Genomic DNA, 27,353 nt, shown 5'->3' with positions numbered 1-27,353 from the left:
TGAGCATTTCAGCTTTAATTTAGAAAAAAAATGGAGCGATTTTCTAGTCTACACACTGCAAACAAAGAATATTTTGCAGCAAGCATTCCAGCGGTTGGAATGGGTCGAATTTCAGTGCTCTGATAGCAATTTGCTTTTCTGCATGGATAGGGTTTGCCTTTTCACCTCCCCTAGCCATGTGCTCAATATCCTTTTCTTCTTTTCTGCCCTTAACAAAAATTTTGGATGCGTCGAACGCAGGGATCTTGGAAACAAAATAAATTATGCAAAACTGCTGGATTTGCATACATTTATTTTGCATGCAGGACGGCAGGGTCGGTGAAGAGTTGCCTTGCCCTACCTTCCAAACTAGGGATGTTTAAAACCCTGTATACATTTTAAAAGATAAACATTCCAACAGGCTAATGAGCAGCGAGTCACAACAAAAGACCAATCCCGGCAAAAATGAGAGGTGTAAGGAAAACCGTGGTTGCAGGCCACACGCTGAGCAACAAGAGAGAAGAAAGGAATAAGAGAGCATGCATTGAATTAAGAGGAGGAGACCGTTTTGATCATACGGCGACATAAAAGAAGAGCTGGTGTAGTTGCCACAGATTGCTAATAAAGGAAATTCCCAAGGCGAGGCAAAAATTTTCCAAGCGGTATGGGGTGCTGTTTCCCCAGGTAGTCATTTGGTAGAGAGGAAAGAGAACTCTCTCTTTCTCTCTCTCTCTCTCAGCAGTCCTTTCTTTGACCTAATTTACTTCCTTTTGAGGGCAATGGGTCAGGATTTACCTAAGGTCACCCCCAGCTACAGACCCCTTCCCTGAATAAGTGGGTCCCATAAGGAAAAGGATCAGGCAGCATCCGGAGTGTTCAAGTCCTTGGCAGCATCCAGTTTTCTTGGCGTGAAAGGCGGGTCCTGAGCTCCACCTCTCCTTTTGCCCTCCTGCTCCATTTCCTCAAGTCTGCACAGAGGTCAAAGTTCAGCTGATGAGCCGGTAGAAGACCCAGCACCCAAAGGTCACCCAGTGGCTGGCCCAGTTCAGCTCGGACCACTTTTGGATAGTATAAGACATGCCATAGCCCTGGAAGGGAGAAAACAGTCACACGTTTTATTTATTCTACAAAAGTTATACTCCGCCTTCCTGCCCTCATAAAGGCCCCCAAGGTGGTTAACAAAGTAAAAACATACATAATAGAGAGATAGATTCGTTCGTTCGTTCATTCATTCATTCATTCGTTCATTTGTTCGTTCGTTCGTTCATTCATAATCCACTCTCCCCGCGAACAGACTCAGAGCGGATTAACATCATTTTAAAATTTCCAATAAAATAGCTTTAAAACCATAAATAGACATACCATTCAGAAAATAAAACAGATGGTGGCTCATATTTACACCCATATTTAAAAACCACTAAAACCAAGCACACACACATCATTAAAACAATTAAAAGCAGAGATAAAATACATCCAAAAATATTTTCAAAAATTAAAACATTGGGCAGGAAGGAGGGCTCACTCACTGGAAATGGATGCTTAATGAAGGTAAAACATAACATTTTTAAGGGGATGGATAGACTTGGGACACAGAGATAGGGTGTTTACCCTGCTTTCGACATGATCACACTCTGCCTACAGTCCGGAGATTCTTCTGGACCCATGGAGGCAACAACCAGTCGCTTGGTAAATAAATTGCCCTATTTTCTCCTGGATTCCAGCCTCACAACTCACAGCTGTGAGTTCAGGAATTACTAGAATAGACTCCTTATGTCTGGAAGCTGCAGCTCATTTATTACAGGTTGCAAAAAACAAGTTACGCCATCTGAGCTCTCCTGCTCTGACTCCAAGGTGCTGATTAAAAGGTAATAACCAGGTAATAAAGATCTAACTAGTCTGGTCCCTGCATGGACTATCTTCTTCCATACATTGCTTCCCGACTTCCAAGATCACCCAAAGTTTTCTTGCTCTGTCATCTTTGTTTTCATTTAGGACCAGGCCATTGAGAGTTTTAAAGGTTATGACTAACGCTTTAAATAGAGGCGATACGTACAAGCTGGGACTGTGGCTCGGAACTGGGCCTTTTCAGTTGTGGCCACCCATCTCGCGGAATGCTCTCCTCAGAAAAATTTGCTCAACTCCTGCTCTCACCCAGTTCTAACAGGAGAACTTTAATCACTAATCATCTCTTTTAGGATTCCTTATATGTATATTCTGTGCATCTGTGTTTACGGTTCTTTATGGATCTTTGAATGACAATGTCCTGCCTCTGTTTTGTTTTAGGATATTTTTTCTCGATGTTTCAGCATGCTTTTATTTCTCGTAAGTATCATCAAAGAATTCATTTAAAAAAGAGACTAATGAATCACAAATACAGGTTATCCTTTACCAAAATGACCCCAAAGAGCAAGAGTGACCTTAAACTACATAGGGAAGATGATATACTACCAGGCAACACTGATAGAGGCAAGTAGCTTTCTTGGGCCTTGTGTTTCCTGAGGAGGGGAACCCACATCATCAATATAACTGAATATTCTTCCACACAAAGTTTCTTTCACAAAAGCTGGTGTGCCACAGAGGAGATGGGGCTAGAACCCTTTTGCCTAACGTACTTTCAATATTAAGGAATTTTTTTCAGCCTCAATTCTACAGCCGACACCTCAGACATAAGTTTTAATATCACTTCTGTGACAAAGGGCCAAGCTACAAGTGATGAATGACAGCTTTCCTCAAGTTTTAATGGGAAATGTAGGCATCCTGGTCTTGCAGCTTGGCTCTCCGGCTGTTGTCCAATGGACTTTTCAACTGTCACTTGTCCAACATTCCGCCAAGCTGCCTACATTTCCCATCAAAACTTGAGGGAAGCTAACAACTGTCCAACCTGTGTCATTTGTCACTTGTAGTTTGGCTCTGAAGTCTCTGATGTGTGCGGAATGACAGGGAACCTGCCCATGGCCAAGGAAACACATCCTTACTTGAGGGACAGATTGAGTATAAAATCTGTACACCTTCTCCCAGCACTGGTTTGGTGACCTTTCTTCTACTCAGACTTCAACAAAGAGCCCTCATGGGTTCCCCTCTCTTCTTCCCTCCCCAATTCTTCTTAAATCCCTTATTGTGGACTCTGATCCAGAAGAGGTACAGTGCAGTGGGCACATTTTGGAAATCAGAGCCAACTGGGCTTGTCCACTGAGATGGAGAAACACTTCCGGGTGGGTGAGGAGGCCTCTTTTTTAAATTAAACAGTTAAAAAAAAATAAGTCCATAATTTTTCATTTCTGCTCAACCGAAAGATATGAAAATATTAGGGTTGCCAGATCCAGGTTGTAAAATTTCTGGGAATTTTGAGGATGGAGCCTGGAAAGGATGGGATTTAGGAGGGGAGGGACCTCAGCAGAGAATAATGCCATAGAGTCCACCCTCCAATTTCTCCAGGGGAACTAAACTCTGTCAGCTGGAGATTAGTTGTTATTCTAGGAGATCGCCAGCCACCACCTGGAGGTTGGCAACCACATTTCATATCTTGGTTACCGCTTGAGATGCTATATAACAGCTAAAGGAGCAGGCACTGAAGTTGCAGTGAGCGGGGAGACAGCTGTAGCAGCCGATCTCCTCAGGATTCCAGGTGCTATCTATTTGATTACTTGCCTCTTCATTGGTGCTCCTAAAAACATGGCCAACGCAGCTCCTAAGCGTGGCCGGAAGTAGCTATCTTTTCCCTACCACCGTCAACCTTACCTGCTCTTCCACGGAGTCATCAGCGTCCATGTCAAACAACGAGCCGAGGTAGGCCAGGTGAAACACCGCTAGCACCCCAAAGAGCAAGTTGAGGAGGCGAACCCAAAAATCCTGTGGAAGAAGACATGAAGAGGGTTTTCCCTGCATCAGACCCCAGAGTGCGTAACTTCCTCACTATCATCCTCAACAATTGACGGGGAAAAGGATTTCAGGAGGCCAGGCTGGGAAATATGTACTTACTTCATTTATACTTTGCCTTTCTCCCTAAACTGGCTTACATAATTCTCTTTTGCTCCATTTTATCCTCACAACATCCCTATGAGGTAGGCTAGGTTGTGAGAGACTGATGGCCCAAGGTCACCCAACAAGCTTCCATAGTAGTTTAGGGATTCAAACCTGGGTCTCCCAGATTCTAGTCCGACACTCTAACCATTGGTATCTGAAGAAGTGAGCTGTGACTCACAAGAGCTCACACCCTACCACTAATTTGTTAGTCTTACAGGTGCTACTAGACTCTTGCTCTTTTCTGCTCTAACCACTATACCGTACTTGCTCTCTGCCCAAACATTTGGGATCCCAGGGAAGGCAGTACTGGCTAGAAGAACTGCTAGACCAACAGTATCCTTTGACCCTTGGCATTTGTGACCGAACTCACTGTGGTGTGGTGATGCGAACACCCCGGCTGGCACTTCTTAGAGAGTATGCAGGCGTTGAATATGACCGACAGACGCTTCCGAAGAACTAGGGGAAACCCACACATATACACAAGTCAAGGTATTTTAAGGTCTGTGCCCAAGCCCAAAAACAAACTGTGCTGTGGTTCTCGAAAGCTTATGCTACAATAAAGAAGAGAGCTGTGGTTCTCGAAAGCTTATGCTATGGTTAATCTTAAAGGTGCTACTGGACTCTTTACTACCATGTATCATGGACAGCCAAAAAGACAAATAAGTGGACACTAGATCAAATCAAGCCTGAATTCTCCCTAGAAGCTAAAGTGACAAAACTGAGGCTATCGTACTTTGGTCCCATCAGGAGAAGACAAGATTCTCTGGAAAAGTCAATAATGCTAGGAAAAGTGGAAAGCAGTAGGAAAAGAAGACCTAAAACGAGATGACTTGACTCCAGTTTGCAGGTTCTGAACAAGTCTGTTAATAATAGGATGTTTTCGAGGTCTTTCATTTATAGGGTCGCCTTAGGTTGGAGGTGACTTGATGGCACATAACATACATACTCATACATAGATTTACCAATAACGTTTTTGTAGCCACCGCCGTTTTCTTTCTCTTTCTTCCTTTCCTTCTTTCTATCTTCTAGTTGCTTTTTTATTTTTATGGGTTTTGCATTTATAATTTAAAAAAGAAAAGAAAAAAGAAATTCCTCCCCAGCAGAAACACAGTCAAGACTCACCATGTTCTATGTAAGTGATGAAGCCAAGTGATAAAAGCACAGCAGCCAGGTGAAAACTCAGCCCCTGGGAGGAAGAGGAAGGGGGGAACTCTGAGAGGAAGCTTACAAACAGCTAAGTACGTTTATTTGGATGTAAACCCCATTCGCTTGGATGGCTCTTATTTCCAAGTCAGGGTCCTTTTAGTCAGGGCTTTTTTTCTAGGAAAGGAGGTGGTGGAATTCAGTGGGTTGCCCTCGGAGAAAATGGTCACATGGCTGGTGGCCCCGCCCCCTGATCTCCAGACAGAGGGGAGTTTAGATTGCCCTCCACAGAGGGCAATCTAAACTCCCCTCTGTCTGGAGATCAGGGGGCGGGGCCACCGGCCATGTGACCATTTTCAAGAGGCTCCGGAACTCCATTCCACCACATTCCAGCTGAAAAAAAACCCTGCTTTTAGCTAATTGCTGCAATAGGAAACATATTTGCTTTGAAGTCAGTGTAACTGAAATTTGCCTGTCGCTCAATTTAGAGATTTATTTACTACGTTTCTCTCAATCTTTCTCCAAAAAGCTAAGGCAACATACTTCTCCATTTTACTTTTACAACAACCCTGTGCAGTAGGCTGGGGAAGTGAGTAGCTGACTAAGGAAGTGATCACCCAGTGAGTTTCATGGCGAGCAGGAATCTAAACCCGGGCCTTCCAGATCCTAGTCCAGCACCTCAATCACTACACAAAACTTGCTCTTGTGCGTGGGGGAAGCAAGGATAGCCTGACTGCAACAAGTGCACTTTTCCATTAGGTCCATAGGACCATCCCGTACGTCTCCCTGGCTACAGTTGCCGCTTGTTAGTTGTCTCCCGGCTTTGGATAGCCCTTGTGGCATCAACTAGAGCCAAACTGGCCTGGGGGAAATTGCTATCTGACTCCAAGGTGGCGATTGGCATTACCCTGGGCATGTAAGAAGGGACCATAAGAACTAAGCACTGACGTTACCCTTCCTGCCCTTCCTCTCATGGTCTGCCCAGGTTCACAGAATCAGCACTGCTGTCAGATGGCCATCTAGCCTCTGCTTAAAAACCTCCAAAGAAGGAGAGCCCACCACCTCCCGAGGAAGCCTGTTCCACTGAGGGACCTCTCTAACTGTCAGGAAGTTCTTCCCAATGTTTAGCCGAAAACTCCTTTGATTCTGGTTCTGGTCCGACCTTCTGGGGCAGCAGGAAACAACTTTTGAATAAAACTCTTCTCTCTGTGTGCTTATTCCCCCTCGATCCATTCTGTATTTTGGTTGTAATAACACGAAGCCCTTGCTGTGTACAGTCAGTTTGCACTCTGAGAACAAGTGAAGGCTACATATGTTTCCTTCCTGCCCTGTTCTCAGCCTTGGGGATGTTTTTCCACAGCAATGTAGCGATAACCACGGACAGTTACGTTACATGACCTGAAAGGAAACATAATCTCGACCTGTCAATCTATCATGTTCCAAATCACGAGACATTCACTTGATTGTTTATATATTCTTGCAATAATCCTCTGTCCTGTCAGAAATTGTTGTTTATTTGCATCATGCCTGTGTGATGGTATAAATGTAAGTGCTGCTTGTTTTTTTAGCATGCACCCTGCTGTAAGAGCATGTGTACATCAGGCATATTTGAGAACTTCTCAAAATAAACCTGTTCCGCTTCTAAGATCACCAAGTTTGAAGCCTTGATATATTATTCAGGCAAGGAGAGAAGGGGGACCTCGTAACTGGCAAACAGAGGTAATAAAAGTTTCCCCCAACAGCATAGTCAGCAGGTATCTTTTGGTTGGTGGTGGTTTGTGCTTTTATTTTATTCTGTAATGTCAGAGTGTCAGTATTCTTGTCAGTTTTCTAGCCAGAGTCACGCCATTTTAACATGCTATAATCTGTAGTTGTTTAGTTTTCCTCCCTCTAGGCCCAGATGGTACCCAGGCCGCATATATCCATGGAAGCGAAGAGTCCTTATCAGCCCGTTCCAGCCAACGACCTTGATGTCCTCATCTTCTCATGCCTTCGCAGACAGGACTAAGGGGGGAGGCTGAGAATGGGTGTTTGAACTGTTGTTACTTTGTACTGTTGAAGGCTTTCACGGCCGGAGAACGATGGTTGTTGTGGGTTTTCCGGGCTGTATAGCCGTGGTCTTGGCATTGTAGTTCCTGACGTTTCGCCAGCAGCTGTGGCTGGCATCTTCAGAGGTGTAGCACCAAAAGACAGAGATCTCTCAGTGTCACAGAGATCTCTGTCTTTTGGTGCTACACCTCTGAAGATGCCAGCCACAGCTGCTGGCGAAACGTCAGGAACTACAATGCCAAGACCACGGCAATACAGCCCGGAAAACCCACAACAACCATGTTGTTACTTTCATTTCATGTGTCATTCTCAACAAAGCTTTCGTTCAGCCAAGGGCCTTCAGCCTTTGGAGTGTGGACCCCTGTATACTGAGCATAGTCTTTCAATAAACCTTTTGGAATCAAGAAACGTTGTGCTTCTTGCAGAAGGGGAGAGACGAACTCTGGATAACTGGGATTCCATAGTCTGACATGTAAGTTTTTAAATGGTCACTTGTAAGCCACCTTGAGTCATGATGAATGGTAGGATAAGTAACTAAATAGAGAGTGAGGTGGAATGGCTCCTGCCAGCATAGATTACATTTTTGGGTCACAATAGGATGTGACCAAGCGATGGCACCCAGGAGTTGGCTTTTATAGACTGTATACATGAGATACTCACATGTAAGAGGGCGCTTGCAGCATAGGTTACGATGATTGCCGAAAAGGTGCCCAGTTTCAGGGAGCTCTTAAAGACATCTGGAAACAGAATATGTTAGTGACTGGGCAGCCTCTTACGCCTCGCCTCTTTCCAGAATCCTCTACCGAGATGTAAAAATGAAAGAAAAAAAATAACACTAATACTAAAAATAAAAAATATCGCCCTGTTCTTAGGTAATCCATTATCAAGATTTGGCTATCTAAGCACTTTCCTTGTTTTGCTCCACCCCCAATAGCACGACTGCAACGAATTCACTTGGACCTTCATTGAACAGGTTGTGAACGGATATCACTCTTACTAGCACAGATTACATCTTTTGGTCACCTTGCCAAGAGATGGCAGTGCCAAGATCTCTTTCCCGGTTGCCACCGATGCATATCCAAGGGGAAAAAAAACAGCGAAACCTAACTAAGCATAGCAATCAAGAAAATGGGTGTAATTAAAGACAATTGAATTTGGCTATCACAGAACAGTCCTTTTTTGACTCATATGACACATTCAGTTTGTATGCTCTTAATAATGATAGCAGAATAAAGTCTCCTTACATCGCTTTATCTACCTCCCACGAAATCTTTCTCAAAGCGCTTGTGCCAAGAGTATACCCAACAGATGAACATAATTATTGCACTAAGTTGCCAGTTCTAATTGTAATATGCCTGACTGTTAAGTTACAATCAGGTGCTCATGCTGAATAATACGTACGTTGTAAATATTTTGTTACAAAATTACAGTTATTGCGTAAGTCCATAGACATCAAAGAGCTCCAGAAGGCTGGATTATAGTGCTATGTCATCAATAAGTTGTTCCAATTAAGTTCACTCCTAAGTGTTCCATATGTAAATCACCCTGCTGGAGCGGTGGGAAGCACTTGCCAGAGATCCCACATGTACAAATATAATAGCAACTAGATAAAGATCCATCTTATCTAGCATTCTGCTTCCAGTACTATCTAGCCAGGAAGCTTATAAGCTGAGCACAGAAGCAACTAGCAGGTGACAGCAAGAGAGATGCTACTGGCTGGGGTTTGCCCCTGCTCCTTCGACAACCCATCTGTTGACATACTCTATGGAGAGTGTCCAAAAGTGCTTTGGTTCCACTCCTGCCACCACGTGATCACTGAGCGGCCAGCTCTCCCTCCATCACATCTGTACCAGGCTCGTGTTGTAACCTCTCTCCCCGAATCTGTCCTACTCCCATTCCGTTCCCACACCGCAAAAACGCAAAGATCTGAGGAGAGCTGGAGGCTCTACAACTTCCTCTCCTTTGCCAGAGAGAGAGCCAGAAGTTTGTGTGCCCTGAGGAGGCAATGATTATGCGTCTGCTATGGAGGTGGAGAGAGAAGGTGGTATGATATAACCCAATCTGGTGAGATCTCAAAAGATCCTTGAAAGATAGATAGTCCCCTTGTAGGTAGGGTTGGCAGAAGTCGGTGCGTCACCCTTGCAGACGGACACAGAGATTGAGGGAGAGCAAATTCTTAGTAATTGTTATAAAAATCCCACGATCCACCTAAAGTAGTGGAAGAGAACAAGCATCCAGTAGCACCTATAAGAATAACAAAATTAGTGGTAGAGTGTGAGCTTTTGTGAGCCACAGCTCACTTCTTCAGATACACACATATCATCTGTATCTGAAGAAGTGAGCTGTGGTTCACAAAAGCTCATACCCTACCACTAATTTTGTTAGTCTTATAGGTGCTACTGGACTCTTGCTCTCTTCCACTGCTACAGACAGACCAACATGGCTACCCATCTTGATCCACCAAAAGTACTTCTGCATCCCACTGGTGGTACATGTACCGCTAGTTGAGAAGCACCACTATATTGGATCCTGCACCTCTAAAGTTCATTGAAAAGGAAATGTTACCAGATATATGAGGCACAGCTATCCAAGGCTGATCCTCTCAAGGTGTGTGTGTGTGTGCTGTCTAGTTGCAACCAACTGACGGCAACCCCTCATGGAGATTTCAAGGCAAAGGGTGAGCAGAGGTGGTTTGCCATTGCCTTCCTCCACATAAACCAGGTCTTCCTTAGAGGTCCCTCATCCAAGTTCCAACTTTGCTTAGCTTCTGAGATCTGACAAGACCGGGCTATACTATGTCATTCCACCCTTGGAAGGTAGCATGTTTCTAAAGCCACCCCACTATTAACTAATAACAGAGACATAAAAGCCCTTACAGGTGTTCAGCCAACGGGACATAGGCAGATTCCAACTGGTGACCACTTCCACCATAGAACGGGGCAGTTCCACATTCAGGGGGCGAGACACTGTTAGATCCCTGAAAAGAGGCAGGAAGAAAAAATCACACTGGGTAGGATATAGAGAAGGAATCCTGAGCTTCGTGGCTCAGGCCTAGAAGAGGTGCGTATCTTGCTTAGAATGACCTCGCCTGAACCAATTCCCCCCTCTCAACTAGACATGGGCACGAACAGCATTACAAACAGAAAAAAATCCCTCTCGAACAAGCTGTTCGTGAGGCTCCATCCTAACCGAACAGGTGATCATTGCAAGCCTCGTTCGTTGCCTTCGGCAGCCGTGGGGGTTCGTTGCCTTCGGCAGCCGTGGGGGTTCTGGCCAACAACAAACAATGAACATGTCCGGGAACAGTTCATGTTTGTTGTTCGCGGATGGCACCGAATGACGAACAGGGTGTTCGGGGTTTTTTTCCCGTTCGTGCCCATGTCTACTCCCGACAGACAATGCAAATCCGTTACATTTTTTTCCCCAAATCCCCCAATTCATTGAAATGGCAACATGGGGAATTTCAGCGTTTTAGGAGGACAGCGTCCCAGGTTACTCCCTTTCTTGAGCGTCGCTCACCATTTCAAATGATCCTTCTCCTCTGTGAAGCCGGCCCCTGCCAATGTGGCTGTCGCTTCAGAGAGAAAGCCTACAAAATAGTTGCTGAAGTGGAAAGAACTGGCGCTTTCATATGCCCGGAGCCACCTGTGTTGTAAGAGCAGGGAGTCAGGATTCGACTCTGTTGAATCTTGGCAAACATCCCCCCCACCTTAAGACAGCAGAAAACTAAAGTCCCGCAAAGACTCACCTTAACATGGAGCTCCTGGCACAGTGGGAAAGCAGGGAAGAAAGAAAGGACCAACAGCGAGAGGATAAGACAGAGATCAGTAGGAGCATGGAGTACCAGAGTATTTTTTTCCCCAGACAGAACCACAGAAATATCGCGGGGGGGGGGGGGAGGCACAAAGAGCTGCATCGTTTGGTTGTATTTTGCACAGTTTTGATTCACATTGAATAAAAGCAGGGCAGGGCAGGCTCTGCGGCACTGTGCAAGTGCAGAACTGATAAGAAAAGGCAATTTTCTAGCCGTCAGGGTTGCAAAAATAGTCTCAGAAGTGCATGTGAAATACAAGGTCAAATCTTAGGGAAAAACTCAGCAGGATTATTTAGTAGCTAATGGCAGGGAAATTCAGGCTCTGAAGCCATTTTGCATGGCTGGCCAAGGAAGAAGAAGTTGGGCAATGTATACAAAAGTGCTCCATTGCCATAGGTCGCCGGCATCAACTTTCCTAGGGGCAGAATTATGATTGGGGAACAATGCACGTGGCCCCACCCACCGTCTGGTTCATCCTGTAACCAAGACTTGGATGTTTATTTTCTATTTTCTGCAGTCTCTATGGGTCAGATTACAGCATTATCACAGGGCTTGAGATCTGTATCCCTTTGCTTGTGTGTCACCCTCTGAAATACTTACATTCAAGAGAGGGTGGATGCAACTGCCATGTTTCTGGTAGGCCCACCCGCCACGTCTAACAGTTGCCATTGCTGTGTTAAAGCAAACCAGGTAAAGAGGACAGGAGCTAAGGGAAGGGGGAGCAAAATTTACTAGATGGGTCATTCCTTTGTCTGGAAAGAGGACTTTCTGGACTTCCATAAACATATATTTTAATGTTATCACATTCTTATGAACGTCTTATTCATATCATGAATGTTTGGATATTACACACAACTTAAAAATGCTGAAGTGGGAATTACTTCCTGTCAGTGACTGTTTTGGAATGTCAGATCCCTTGAAAATCTAACCAACTACCCCCCAACTTTATCCCACCCAGGATAAATCTGGTGAGAGTGTGGTGCACGAGTCTTTCTGTCACCAACAGAAAAGTCTGGCCAAAGCCAAGAAATCTTGGCCTGTGAGCAGAATGCCAACAAGAGAACAGCCAGGGTTTGGAATGACCCAACATAGAAGACTCCCATCCAAGGACTAACTCTTCCCTAGACATTCCTTGCCTGCTACATGACTTGAGAACTCGCAGAGCTCAAACTGGGTCCCCACTTAGCCATCCTATGAGGCTGGAAAAACACTGGACATTCATCTGTCTTTCACAGTCTCTGCTCCTTCATGAATTGATTCGGTCAATGAGAGCATTCCCATCCCATCTCTATGCAGTCTAGGAGGACATTTGTTGGAGATTGGATGGCTTTGGAACTTTGCCCCTTTCACCATGGTAGATGTTTTGTCCCATCATTCCATCTCTATGCTAAAGACAAAAGCATGTGGGATTTGGAGCTGTTCAAGCCACAGGAAACCTTACCAGGTAAAATAAAGCAACAACTAGAGATGGGCACGAACCGGGAAAATGGCAGTTCATTGCATTTCACGAACCACAAACTGGCATGAACCGGTTCACGAACCGATTCGTTCGGTTCATGAATACATCACTTCCGGGGCAGCAGAAGGTCTGCAGAAAGCCCATCCCCCCTGTTGCCTAGGAAACTGATTGATCGGTGCCAGGCTGTCTGTAGTGACAAACCGGGGGGGGGGGGAACCCCAAACAAACTGGCCTAAAAATTGTTGTGGTTCATCAGAAATGCCCTCTGACGAACTGCCAGTTCATGAACCAAAAAAACAGCCCAGATCGTGACAAACTTTGGTTCATATTTCGGTTCGTGCCCACCTCTAGCAGCAACCCAATTGGCCTGTTCCCTCTCTCCATATACTACAGACTGTTTTGTCTGATAGCAACCAACTTAATGGGAGAATTGTTCTCTTGTTTTGAAACTGATGCCTCAGAGTTAGGGCCATATCTGTTACAGTGTGCTGGTCAGGAAAACCAGTTATCAGAGTGAGATCCACTTGACGGCAACACAACATTTAATCAATTAAAAAAAACCATTTTGGTTGATGGGCGACAAAGAAGTCCCTCAAATGAGCAGCAGATTTTATCACTTAACACTTATAAAAGCAGCAGAGGGCCAGCGTGATCTGGAAAGATGCATTCTCTGCTGTGCAAAGGAGAAATGGGGTGCTTCTTTTAAAAATGAGCCTTTGTGTGCATCTACAAAAGGCAACCTTATTTCTTTAGATCCAGTTTTTTTCCTCCTGTGCAAACCTGTAAAGATTTAAATCAACGTGCCAATATGGTTACTTGATTAAGATTTGATAGTTTTGTTGAAAATAAGCATTGCCTGGCTGGCTCAGATCAAGGAGACTCACTAGCCAAGCTTGCCATGTTCAACAGTGGCCAATCATTAGAAGGTAATGGCTTTCTTCCTGTCTTACCCTGGCATCTGAGATTCAGAGGTATACTGCCCCTATGCATGGAGGTTCTCATGGGTTCCTAATTTTAGAGTAGAAGTATGAAGAGCGCTGAAGATGGGGGTGGGAGAGAGCCACAGAGCCAGCCATAAACCACCACAACATAGACCCAGGGAAAGAGAAACAAGCCCTTCTCCAAAGCCACTGAATGACAGAGACATAAATCAGGTAGAAACTAGTATGCCATTGAAGCATGAAGGAAGGCCACTATAGGGTAGACCACAAAAGATCTACAAATGCACCGGCCACAGAGCAAGAGGAAAGACCTCTGCAGACATCCTGTGTCACAAAATGAGCCACGACAGGAGTGAACCAGTAAGCCACAGGACACGGCAGCTGCTGGGCCACAGAGAAAAATGAAGTGTACGAAGACGATGTGTCACAGATTGGGGGGAACCACCACACACCACAGTGCCAGTAGCGAAGCAAATGGGCTGCCATGGATGAAAGCCACAAAAACGACGGGATGCGTGTAGAAGCAAAGAAGGTAGCTGCATGAGCGATGAGACGGTGACTACGGTGGCTCCAAAGAAACATCATCTAGGCTGTTACCTGGTTTTCCGCTTTCTGTGGCCAGCGACGGGATCCCAAACAGAAAGTAATGAGAGGGAGAGAAAAGATGAAAGGTAGGACAGAAGAGAAAGAAGGCGCACATTAGGGCATAGATAATTCTGAACAATATTGGAAACTAGAAAAAACGCCTGTTGTGTGAAAAAATACAACGGGCTCTAGAAAACTGATTCAGTGGGGGCCCTCCTGGCAGCAAGCAGGCGCTTCGCAGTGGCCTCGAGGCCAGAGTTGTCGGCAATGCACCTGCGCAAGGATGAAAAGTGAGTCATCGCAAATACGGCTTGCCTTTTATATAGTAGGATATCTGTTCTTGAGGAGGGTTTCTGCACTGTAACTAAGCAGCAGAGAGAAGTTTGACAGGCACAACTTCTTGCTGAGCTCCTCCCTGCCTCACAGCTGCTTATGTTAAGAAACTCCTAAATGTTTCAACACCCCCATACACGCCCCCCTCCATCCTGTGGTGCTGCACAATTTCAAACAGAAGAATTTTAAGGAATAAGCAGAGCAGAAAGCTTCAGAAGATGAACAAAGTAACAAATCCTTCTCAGTGTTCCAGATGCTTCCATCTACACACGAGGTGAATGACTACCTAAGGCTCTTCTAAGATGACCCAAAAGTCTTCAGTTAAGTAGACACCACAGTCCAAATAAATGGAAGTACTAAGTTCCTGAAGAACTGAGGTAGAAAAGAAGAGGGAAGTATGCAAAGAAAAGAGGAGGAAGGAAAAGAAGAAGATCTTGTGTCTTTTACCTACCCTGAATGTCAGCTCACTCGAACACACACCTACAACATGTCAAGCTCTAATGCTGGCTCAAACATATACACGGCACTCATCACTTGATGACCTACAGATGAATGTGTGAATGGACCCCACTGAGGTGGTGTGAAGTGATAGGAACCTTCTGGGTTTGACCTGTAGTGGTTTAATTCACACCCAGAATGGCTGATGCTGCAGCCATCAAGGGATGAACGCACCTTTAAAAGGCCACAGCTCTTCTATCATCTGCAAGGTACAAGAACTCTCTTGTGGATATGACGGACAATCTCCTTAACTGAAGCCTTATCTCTACAGTGACATTTCAGAAGGAAGGAGATAAGGCTTTTAGGTCCTTAAAAGAGAAAGCCTTCTGTATCCCATGGTGAGCAATAAAAGAATTACGGTCCGAAGTGAGAATGTAGAGCAATCCTAAACAACAGATGTCCCTCCCACCCCACCCGCCAGATTCTACACAGTATCTCAGGGCCAAACTACAAGTGATGAATGACGCAGGTTGGACACTTGTCAGCTTCCCTCAAGTTTTGATGGGAAATGTAGGCAGCTTGGTGGAATGTTGGGCAAGTGACAGCTGAAAAGTCAATTGGACAGCAGTCGGAGAGCCAAGCTGCAAGACCAGGATGCCTACATTTCCCATCAAAACTTGAGGGAAGCTGACAAGTGTCCAACCTGTGTCATTCATCACTTGTAGCTTGGCTCTCAGACACATCTTGAGAATTGCTGGGTAGTTAATAAATGCTCTGCTGTTATGATCTGTCTAGGCTAAGAAACGTATTATATTGTTGCACAGACCTGCTTTAGAAGTTGAAGATATTAAGGACAAAAACAGGTACCCTGTTTTAAATCACCTTCCAATTAGTCCCCACCCCCCACCCCAAGCTGGACAATGTTGAACGGTTTACTTCACCCGGAAAACCATTACCAGTAGTGGGAATCTGATGGTTAACAGAAACGGACCCTCTGTGTCTTTACAGTCGCTAAAAGACCGACACTACAGCAAAGACAAAAGCCACTTCCTGTAACTCTTTGGATTGAAGAACTTACTAACTTACCAACATTTGAACACATAGCATATGTGCTATGTGTTCAAATGTTGTTAAGTTAGTAAGTTCTTCAACAGTTGTGTATGGACTTATTTTTAGATATTGGGAGATGTTTTATAGAAGCTTATGTTGTGATAGTATAAATTAAAGCCAGGGCTCATTTCGAGGGGGAACGCACAGGAACACAGTTCTGGCAGTTCCCCAAAGAGATCACATGACAGGTAGCCCCGCCCACCTGACTCTCGGCCATTTTGGGCCTGTTTCAGCCTGGATTGGAGCCGAAACAGCCTGGATCGGACCTCTGACGGGTGATGGATCACTCTCCCGCTCATCAGCGGCCTGATCCTGACCATTTTGGGCCCCTTTTCAGCCCCTTTTTGCCATTTTGGGCCCAATTTAAGCCCTGAATGGCCAGGATTGGGTCCAAAACAGCCAGAATAGGTGATGTCAGGGGGTGTGGCATATGCAAATCAGTTATACTAATGACACATTTCCAGTGATTGCAAGAAATGTGGCATATGCTAATGAGTTATGCTAATGAGTTCCTCCAGCTCTTTTTCTACGAAATGACCCCTGATTAAAGCACATTATACTAATCAATACTAAGTTAATACATAGTAACGGCTTGTATTCTGGGTGAACTTTTAAACTTTTCATGAACTGTCTATGCATTTTTTTAGTGTTAGGTAACTAAAACAGGTGCGCTTTAATCTTTTAACAGCTAATTAAAAATAGCAGACTCCATCTAGATTAATGTTTCTTTATCAGAGACTGGAACGATAGTGATCTAGTATCTTAACTTTTCCTGTCATTTCTCATGGATTTATGGCTTTGTTTTGCAAGTTAGCTATAACGTCATGTTTCGGCTAATTAGAAGGTTTTACAATAGAAATGAATATTCAATGAAGCATTAAACCAATCATAGTTTGCTTATGCTATTACATGAAAAGATTTTAGATATTTGCATATGATAACCTACAAAACATGCTAATCTCGATAATGAGTTAAGAGTTCTGACTGGAAGAGCTCTCATGAAGATTAGCTGAGATTCTCATCTTTGCAATGCATTTCATAAGAACTTTGATTATTTTAAACTTAAAAGTTAGTTAGGAAACGTTAGCAAATTTAATTTTATTTGCCTTTCTGTGTTCTATTTTTGTAGGATTTATATGAATAATCACATATATTTTTAATTACTTGCTTCATGAAAAAATAGAGTGTATTTTCAATAAAAGAAATAAACTCTAACAGGTGTCTGAGTACTTTAACTAAAAGCGGCAAAGCAATAAAGAACCTTTTACGAATAAATGTACTGATAAGCAAACGGTTCAAAGAACAATTTTGCTTGACAGGTCTAGAACTAGTTGCTAAACTCTATCCAAAAGAAAAGATAAATCTTTCCTTTGGAGTAGTAGAAGCTTGTCAGGTTCAGAATGCTGTCATGTATGCTTTTGCTTAACCGACTCCATATTTAATCCTTTCAGTGTTTAAGTGCTCTCTCCCCAGGTGCCAAGATTCCCAGGCAGCTATCTCACAGAAGAGGGTTGTTTTGGCTACCGACGTTCCACCAAGAACCGGCCTTGGGAACTTTCGCTATCCTGACTTCAAAGGGGTTGTTTTGAGAACTATGGGGGGGAGGTTGGGCCATCTGTGATCTGTTACTTTGTACCTCATGCTTTGCTAGTCATTGGTAACAATGCATATGTACCATCCTGAATATTGCTATTTGCTAGTCATTTGCTAGAATATTTGCTAGTCATTGGTAACAATGCATATGTACCATCCTGAATATTGCTATTTGCTAGTCATTTGCTAGAATATTTGCTAGTCATTGGTAACAATGCATATGTACCAACCTGAATATTGCATTCAGGCCAGTGGACTGTAATGATCTTTTTCTTCATTAAATGCTTTTTGGAAACAATGGACTATTGTCTAATTGCAGAAGGCAGACTGGAGTAAGGATATTATCTAGCCACGGTTCTGACAAAGCTTAGTTAAGACACAGGCAAAAAAAGGCCTGTTACGCTTACGTATAGATTTGCCAGCATCGTTTTTGTTTGATTGTTGTTTTGCTTTGTACAAACAACAAAAAAGTTAAAAGCAGTAGAAACCTATTTGGACTTCCAAGCCCAAAGCAACTGTTCCAAGCACCCAACTTACTTTCTGAGCAGCTTGTAGCTGTAGAGGGGGATGAAGTAAGAGAAGAGGTAGGGGGCTATGCAAGTGGACATGATGAGACACACCAGGGAGAGGAAACTGCTCCAGCACACCTTCTTGAACCAGGAGAAGCTCTACAATGAGGGGAAAAGATAACACAGAATTATCTAAGGCATACCCTCTGCACTGGTTTTATGATGGTGGTGGAGTGTACTGTCAAGTCATAGGTGAATATGGTGACCCCTAGTGGGGTTTTCAAGGCAAGGGACTAACAGAGGTGGTTCGCCATTGCTTGCCTCTGCGACTCTGGTGTTTGTTGGAGGTCTCCCATCCAATTATTAACCAAAGTTGACCCTGCTTAGCTTCTGAGATCTGGGCTATCCAGGTGAGGGCAGGTTTTATGATACACTTGTGATGTTGAGGCCCAACATGGGCGGCTCATAAAACATCCATCAGTCAGTTACAGGGTAAGTGATCAGCAGCTGTCTATGACAGCCTTTTGGGGTCGAGGGAAGCTCTTTTACAGGACACAGGACACGGCAGCTGGACCCACAGGCTCAAAGAGGCTGGGGACCCCTGAATCAGACAGTGTTCAAAGAGAACACGCGAGGAGTTTACTTATTAAATATCTTAAAGCAATTGACATTACATCAAACAAATTAGATCATTGCATTAAAGGGTTTTGTTATTTTGCTCAGACCTGTCATCTGGTCAGTTTTTGGCTACATGATGAAGGAAGTCCTGTGCACTGAGAGCCAGTTTGGTGTAGTGGTTAAGAGCGGCAGGACTCTAATCTGGAGAACCGGGTTTGATTCCCCACTCCTCTGCTTGCAGCCAGCCGGGTGACCTTGGGTCAGTCACAGCTCTCTCAGAGCTCTCTCAGCCCCACCCACCTCACAGGGTGATTGTTGGGAGGATAATAATAATAACACACTTTGTATACTACTCTGAGTGGGTGTTAAGCCATCCTGAAGGGCGGTATATAAATCGAATATTATGATTGTTATTATTCTTTGGACCAATCTCAGGAAAAACAGGAAAGACTGAGTGTTTCAGGATCCATCAAAGAACCTAAATTTGTCCTTTCTCAGGATGTAAGAACTTGTTTGTCCTGCTGTGCCAAGAACAACCCCCTAGAAGGCACTCACCATTTCCCTGCTCTCCACGGCCTGTAGGTAGGTGCGAAAGCGGAACCAAGGCCCAAAGATGACCGTCCCAACGAAGTAGATATAACCCATGAATTCCACTGGGGAAGGGATGGACGGCACCTCACCCCGGTCCAAATCAAAGCCCAGCGACACAGCCTTCATGGCCACAATCATTTGCGCTCCTGGGCAGAGAAGGGAAAAGAGGGCGGCGTTTGTGTGGAACTTTCACACGGTGCACCGGCTTGGAGGGACAGATGCATGGAGAAGCATGTTCAAAGAGTATTAGCCACGATAACTCGATGGAACCTCCATGTTCATGAGTAGAATGTCTCAGGTTAATAAAGGGCAGGGGAAAACAACTGGAAGGCTGCGATGTCTCTGCCTTGCTTCTGGGCGTCCAAAAAGCATCTTTTGGCCACTGATGGAAACAGAAAGGTCATACTAGGTAGATCTTAACATCAGGGTTTTTTTTCCTGGGAAAAGAGGTGGTGGAACTCAGTGGGTTGCCCTCGGAGAAAATGTTCACATGGCTGGTGGCCTCGCCCCCTGATCTCCAGACAGAGGGGAGTTGAGATCGCCCTCCGCGCCACTCGGCGGCGCGGAGGGCAATCTCAACTCCCCTCTGTCTGGAGATCAGGGGGCGGGGCCACCAGCCATGTGACCATTTTCAAGAGGTTCCGGAACTCCGTTCCACCGTGTTCCAGCTGAAAAAAAGCCCTGCTTAACATTATCCAGCAAAGCAACGTTTAAATTTGACCTCCAGGCTCCTCCCACCCACTTCCTTTTTTAAATGAAGAGTTTTATATAATGAAGAAAACAAGGCACAAAACGACCGTGACACAAAAGCGAACCCCAGAAATATCAGCTAACAAAGAGAATAGATCATACAGACAAAACGGAAAAGGCAAGGGAAAGGAAAAAAAGCATGTAAACTCAAAGATAAGTATCATTTGCAAATTTTCTCTTGCTCTTGTTGAAGATAAAGGCTTTATTTTTTTCTAAGGTCCACATTCCTTCCTCCCATCCACTTCCTAAGCTACCAGAATCCACTTTTCTTTAAAAAATGCAGACGTTCCAGTTCACACCAGTTCACCTCCATTCTCCTGCTATGCACCATCCCCTTTTCAAAGCCAAGTGTTAACTCCCAAACGAATACATTTATTGAGAAACGGGTGCTCTTTATAACGCACCAGGATGTTCAACATGAAGGTAATATACAATCTGATGTATTTTTCCACTCTTACAAGTGTTGCAGAGGCAGGCAATAGCAAGCCACCTCTGTTAGTCTCTTGCCATGAAAACCCCACCAGGGGTCGCCATAAGTCAACTATGACTTGAGGGCAGGGTTTCATTTCATAAGTGATGGAATAGATGGATGTTCTGTTTTTTTTTTTAAAAAATTGTGTCTGTATATTTTACATACACAATTTTTTTAAAGGAACGATGTGAACGCGACACTGAAATCACTTTCTGCACTTTCTTCCATACCTACAGACTCACCTGCCCTCCCAACATACATTCCGCAGCCTGCACCATATCAGAGAAACACTCCATGGAAAACGTACCTCTCATCTTGTGCCACGTCATGGTGTCTACCATGTGCATCTCCCTGCAAGGGGTCAGAAGAGAAGGAGATCCTTGTGAATCAGTAATCCGCTTCCTTTTTTTCTTTCCCCACTCTCTCTCTCCTATCTGACAGTCTCCCCAGACTGGGCATTCCACTGGGCATTCCAATAAGAGGGAACACCAGGGATACTGGAATCTAGCCGATTCAAAAGAGTTTCACCATCCTGTCCCATGGACTTTCTACACCTACCCACTCTTTTCATCGTCACCATCAACTCAACTTTCACCTCAAATTAATCACGACTTCCTGCTCCTCATCAAAAGCGAACTCTTGCCACTGAACTGTATTCTCTTTGTTTTAGACCCAGAGGAGTTCGCTGTGTTAGTAGTTTGTAGTTGCAAAATAGTAAAGAGTCCAGTAGCACCTTTAAGACTAACCAACTTTATTGTAGCATAAGCTTTCGAGAACCACAGCTCTCTTCGTCAGATGCATCTGACGAAGAGAGCTGTGGTTCTCGAAAGCTTATGCTACAATAAAGTTGGTTAGGCTCTTTGTTTTGGCTGACTTCCTCCACTAGCCAGACTCTCCTTTCAATGGCTTACTCTTCTCTGATCTTTTGTTTCCACAGCTCATGAACACAGAACACAGCTGCTTGTCTATTGACAAAAGCCTTATCACGTTATTCTGATTTTAAGTCACCTTCATTGGCTACCCGTATGCTTCTAGGCAGGGCTTTTTTTCAGCTGGAACGTGGTGGAATGGAGTTCCGGAACCTCTTGAACCTCTGGAGATCAGGGCCCCACCCCCTGATCCTCTGGAGATCAGGGCCCCACCCCCTGATCTCCAGACGGTGCAGAGGGCAATCTCAACTCCCCTCTGTCTGGAGATCAGGGGGTGGGGCCACCAGCCATGTGACCATTTTCTCCGAGGGCAACCCACTGAGTTCCACCACCTCTTTTCCCAGAAAGCCCTGCTTCTAGGTCCAATCCAAGATCCAATCAAATCCTCGGTTATTACTTTGAAAGCTTTATGCTTAACTAAAGGACCATCTTTCCTGGTATAAACATGTGCGGAAGTTTAGATCCTTGTAGAGCTCCATCCTATTTATCCCCTCCTCTCTCAGATCTATTAAATAGGCTACAACCTGATCTTGATCATTTTCATCGTTAATTACATCCTTCTGGAATTGCCCTCCCAAAGAAATCGGAAGGGCATCCGACTGGCCCATTTGCAGACGTTATGCAGGGTTGCTTTATTTGGGGAAGGGCTGTGTGTCAGTGGTAGAGCATCCGCTTTGCATGTAGAACGTTCCAGGTTCAATCTACGGCACCTCCAATTACAAGGATCCGGTAGGAGGTAATGCAAAAGTCCTCCGTTTAAGACCCTGGAGACGTACTTGTCAGACAGAGAAGACAAGACTAATCTTGATAAAGCAGTTTCTGGTGGGTCAACCTGTTGGTCTGCGTTCAAGTCCAACTGCACCTTAAAAGACCAACAAGATTTCCAGGGTATGAACTTTCAAGAGTCAAAGCTCCCTTCATCATGAATCTTGGACTCATATCTTGCTCTTCATAGACCAAAGGTCTGACTCAGTATATGGCTGGGATTCTAATAGCTTTTAAAAAAAATGATCTGTTAACTTATTTCTATATTTTTTAATGATTTTATCACACTTGCCTTGAGCAGGGGGTATCAGTTTTCTAAACAAATAGATAAAAATGCACCGTATTTAAAAGGCTGGTGAGAATGGGTAATCTCTGACGTTATGAGCTGTAAGTAATTTTATCTGGTTGTTAGAAATGTTTTAACTGTTATAATGCTGCTTGTGACAGGAGGACACAAATCTTTAAGCAAAAATGTACTCCCCCCACAAACTTCATCATCTCTTCTTTGGCCCAGTCTCCTTCTAGAATGGCCCAGCCAGTTTGGTGTAGTGGTTAAGAGCGGCAGGACTCTAATCTGGAGAGCCGGGTTTGATTCCCCACTCCTCTGCTTGAAGCCAGCTGGGTGACCTTGCATCAGTCACAGCTCTCTCAGAGCTCTCTCTCTTTTAAAAAAAAAATATTTTCAATAATTTCAATAACAACAAAAAGGGAAGATATTCAGTAGTAAGGTAAGATATGTCTCAGAGCTCTCTCAACCCCACCCACATCAAAGAGGGAATGTTGTGAGGATAATTGTAACTGCTGTGAGTGGGCATTAAGTTGTCCTGAAGGGTAGTATAGAAATCAAATATTATTATTATTATAAGTATTCCTAGTGAACAGCTGAGACTTACTCCGTTGCTTACCTCTTACCTCTCAGGAGATCCACATCTCTTTCACCACCACTCCACACAGTAAAGCCTACCTTCTCTTTGTCCCTCAAACTACATTTCCTGATCTTTCCCAGAGAAGGTCATTTCCCTCGACGTGGTTGCGAATGCCCTTTCTTGCCACCTCCCCAGTCCTCTGACTCACCCCATCAGCAAATAGATGAGGATAGTGATGGAGAGGAGGACGCCCCGCTGGGTCGAGTGGCGACACAAGAACAGCACCAGGTAGCAGAGAAGGCTCAGCAGCACGACCCACACCATCTGCAGCTGGAAGAAGTGGTAGAGGGCATAGAAGCCACCAGCCACGGTGCTGAGGTGCTTGGCGTAAGACGGCAGAGCTGTGAGGGCAAAGAGGAGGGAGGAAGGTCAGAGAGGAGGAAGATCCCAAACACTCTCCCTCCAGCTCTTTGCAGAGAAGCTCCCAGAGAATATCCTCAGCCCCGCCCCCTGCGAGCAATTTTGTCACCACATCTGAAAGAGCCATTGTCAATAAAGACAAGAGCTAAAGCTCTTCATGGCTGGCATACCTGCGGGACCGCCTCCCTCCTTACGTTCCTCCCTGGCAACTTCGCTCATCTAAACAGGGTCCCCTGCAGGTGCCACCCTGCACATGGGCAAAATCAACAGCAGCCCGTACACGGGCTTTCTCTGTGGTGGCCCCTATACTGTGGAATGGCCTGCCCGAGGAGGTCAGGAGAGCCCCCACTCTCCTAGCTTTCTGCAAACAATGCAAAACCAAATTATTCAAAATGGCTTTTGTATTCTGGGAGGGGTTTCAGAGGCTCTGCTAATGAGTTAGGGACCATAGACTTCACCACTATGTTACATACTATCTGCTTTAAATATGTGCTCCTACGTCAGCCCCAGAATTGCTTATGTTCTTTACTTTACTTACCTTACTTTATTTGGTATTTAGCCCACCCTCCCTGCACACGGGCTCAGGACGGGGTACCACATTCCAAAAATACATAATTATATAAATACAATTAAAAGCATACAATTAAAATAAATAAATAATTATTAATAATATATTTTTTAAAAAAGAATATAGTCACCTAGGAGGACCAGCGTGTCACAGGGAAGGGTTGACGGCCTGTACTTACCCAGCCTCCAAAAGAGACGACACAGCAGGCACAAGAGAAGAAGCGTCCAGACCTGTTCGAAACCTTGCTGAGCGGTGGGCAGCATGCAACCCGTCAGCAGCTGCTGGTAGAATTCCGCACGGGTGAACGTGGCCATAGCCACGGCCTGGAAGATGTAGGAGGCAAAGGCTACCAAGAGGTGAAAAGCATAGCGGAAAGACAGGTCTCCAACATGCACAGCCGCCTTCAGAAAAGGCCCGGTAAGATCTGCCCCCTGTTGCATTCTACACTCGTTTCATTGCTCGCTCTGTCTACAGTAGTAGAATCACAGGATACGTACAATCCCATTCTTAACATCTCAGTTGCTCGAGCTCAGGAGTCCCCCATTTTGTCGAGTATGTGGACACTTTTGGAATTTTGAAAATGGAGGGGGACATAAACATAAAACACCTGCTATGCAAAATGGCTGCCACGGGGCTACTGAGGCTAATTGCACAATGTTGAGAAGTCCCAAGCTTTCCTACACTGGAGACAGCTCTTTTGAAACGGGAGCTTCTTGTAAACACAAAGATGAAGCCTCCTGTGTTCTTCTGAAGCACCATCTGCTTCAGTGAGGTGGAAGAAAGCAAGGATTGGCTCTCTGCTTTAAGGAAGAGATGCTTTGTCAGAGAAGTAAATGGGAGACCCCCAGTGGGCACCATGTTGGGGATCACTGGTCTAGCGGAAAGCTTCTACTCCACAGAGTTTAGGACTGTGATTGTTAGCTAGTTTTGCATGCCCAGTTTCCTGCAAGGCATTCCAGTATCACCATGAATCCAAACTACCAACAGGACAAACTGCTGAATTGCAACTGATAATGAAGCTCAAGACAATGCATCCACCTGGATTGAATCAAGACCCAGGCTTCCTGTCTCATCACCAATGCTGATTTCTCCACACCCACTACCCACCCTATCCAATCATGCCTGCTATTGTCATTCACCTCACCAGCGACTGTCATTCGGCTCCTGTAAACACTCCTCTCTCCAAGATATAAGGACAGATAGACTCACATTCTAGTTGTATCTGAAGAAGTGAACGGTGGCTCGTGAAAGCTCACACTGTACCACAAATTTTGTTATAGGTGCTACTGGACTCTTGCTCTTTTCTATTGCTACAGACAGACTAACACAGCTACCCATCTTGATCTACCAACATGACAATGATGATGGGTACAGTCCATATACAGGAATTCTATTCCCAGCACCTTGGGCCTCCTACAGATCAGTGTAGAGAACATTTTATATGCAAAAAAATCTCAGTTTCATTCCTTGGCATCAGCAGTTAAGGCTGTTATGTAGCATGTATCTTTCCGTTCCTGAGATCTTCCAGAACTGGCCCACTTACATGTGAATCATTTGTGTTCATTAAAAAAAAAATTAAGGAGACAGAGCGGCAACTTTTGTAAAACTTCCTCTGCATAATCGCTTAGAGGCAATTCTTCGCTCGCCCCAGGCGATCATATGAGAGGCTACGTATAGGCTGGGCTCTGGAGCAGGAATAATGACAAATGAAGAAGGGCTGCAAAAATTGGGAAATAAGACAGAGGCATGGTTAGATGCAGCGGATGAGGAATAGATGGTGAGAAACACGTGACGGCTGAATGAAAAGTTGCTCACAGAAAGATAAAGGCTTGACTGTGACACAAAGGCTGAAAAAGTAGGAGGCTGGTTGAGAAACAAGGTTGCCAACTGCCTGGGGGGAAAATGCCATCTTTTGAATAGAAGTTGATATTTACTAGCTGGTAATTGTTAACTTCAGCTGGCCACTTCTACATAACACCTCCCCCTCTATTAAAGGGTTGGGGGGGGGCATTTTTCTCCAGGTCTGTTGGCAACTTGCTGGAAAATCATTAGTCAGAAATGCCTTCACTGCTCCAACATCATGGCCCTTTCTTACATGCCAGGGTAATGCCGATTGCCACTTTGGGGCAACCTTCTTGGGGCCAGTTTGGCTAGAGATCCTGACGGTGTTTTGCCATCTTCTGGACGTGGAGCAGGGGTCCCTGGGAGTGGGGAGGGGGGTAGTTGTGAATTTCCTGCATTCTGCAGGGGGTTGGACTAGATGACCTGGGGTCACTGCGGCTGTGGGGGGATAGTTTGAGAATTTCCTGCATTCTGCAGGGGGTTGGACTAGATGACCTGGGGTCACTGCGGCTGTGGGGGGGGTAGTTTGAGAATTTCCTGCATTATGCAGGGGGTTGGCTCTTCCAACCCTATGATTCTATGACATGTGCACATATTCAATGAGGAAGGAAATGCAAGTAAGTGGACTCTAGATGTACTTATTTAGAAAAGATATACTCTCTCTGCAAAGCTTTGGCTGAACCAATGCCTGATTCATGGAGCCATTCATTCCCTTCTCTTCCTCTGTTTAGAATATAAACCCCAGGGGCAGCCTCTGCCAAACCCCAGAGGACGCTGGCTCACTTTCCTAAGGGCCTCGATTCTGGGATGGGGGGGAGGTATTCGTGGGAACTCCTTTGCCTTGCCGATCCGGATATTATTGGAGCAGGAGAAAGGAAGGGAATCTCTGCAGCAAGCCATGGGGACCTAGGGAGAGAGAATCCTTTGAAGATTGCATTCCTGCATTGCAGGGGGCCTGGTGAGAAAGCAGCAGCATTCTCTTTTCCCTTCCCCCATACCTCTCCCCCCCCACCCTTTATCCCTTTAGGCCAGCTGTTCCCTCTGGTTCATCCAGCTGTGCTCCTTAAAGAGACAGGCACCGGATTCCCACCAACTCACCTATGCGGTTTCCTCCACCGCCCTCCTTTTCCCCGGGTTCGCGTGTCAGTTTCGCCTCTTTTACCCTTCCAAACGCAGGCAAGGAAATATGCCGGAGAAAGGGGGGAAGCGAGGTAGGGGGTTGGTTGGGAAAGAAGGGAAATAATCCCTTTTAAAAGTGGAGGAGGATCGACCCTGGCGACCAATGGGGATGCCGACAAGGAAGAGTCGAGGCCAATCGGAGGGAAGAAATGGGGCGGGCGTAAGAGGGCAGCGCGGAGGGGAAGAGAAAAGGCTCCCTGGCTCTCTTTGTTCCCGGGTTCGAGTCCCACCAGCGCGCTTTGTGCTTCTCCCTTACTTTGCAAAAGCATTCGCTAGAACTGGAAACGTCAGGGAGTAAAGAAGAAACCGCCACTCTGTGGTTGTTAGATCCAGGTGGGTAGCCGTGTTAGCATGCCTGTAGCAGTAGAAAAGAGCAA

At 45.1% G+C, this 27,353-nt stretch overlaps 1 protein-coding gene across 1 annotated transcript; it reads right to left on the bottom strand.

The window, feature by feature from the left end:
* On the bottom strand, nucleotides 1-27,026 carry PORCN (porcupine O-acyltransferase). The gene is made up of 13 exons (XM_055003452.1): nucleotides 26,896-27,026; nucleotides 24,134-24,278; nucleotides 23,176-23,368; nucleotides 20,715-20,758; nucleotides 19,150-19,331; nucleotides 18,005-18,135; nucleotides 10,714-10,839; nucleotides 10,071-10,171; nucleotides 7,855-7,931; nucleotides 5,125-5,188; nucleotides 4,373-4,458; nucleotides 3,718-3,828; nucleotides 1-1,067 (listed from the first exon to the last, which is right to left on the bottom strand). The coding sequence occupies exons 2-13, from the start codon at nucleotides 24,267-24,269 to the stop codon at nucleotides 966-968; spliced, it is 1,353 nt and encodes a 450-aa protein (XP_054859427.1). The 5' UTR covers nucleotides 24,270-24,278; nucleotides 26,896-27,026; the 3' UTR covers nucleotides 1-965.
* Between the last annotated feature and the right edge of the window lie 327 nt (nucleotides 27,027-27,353).

Source organism: Eublepharis macularius, chromosome 19 (genome assembly GCF_028583425.1).
Source record: "Eublepharis macularius isolate TG4126 chromosome 19, MPM_Emac_v1.0, whole genome shotgun sequence".
In the NCBI taxonomy this organism is placed as follows: Eukaryota; Metazoa; Chordata; class Lepidosauria; order Squamata; family Eublepharidae; genus Eublepharis; species Eublepharis macularius.
This window is presented reverse-complemented; position numbering and strand designations above follow the sequence as displayed.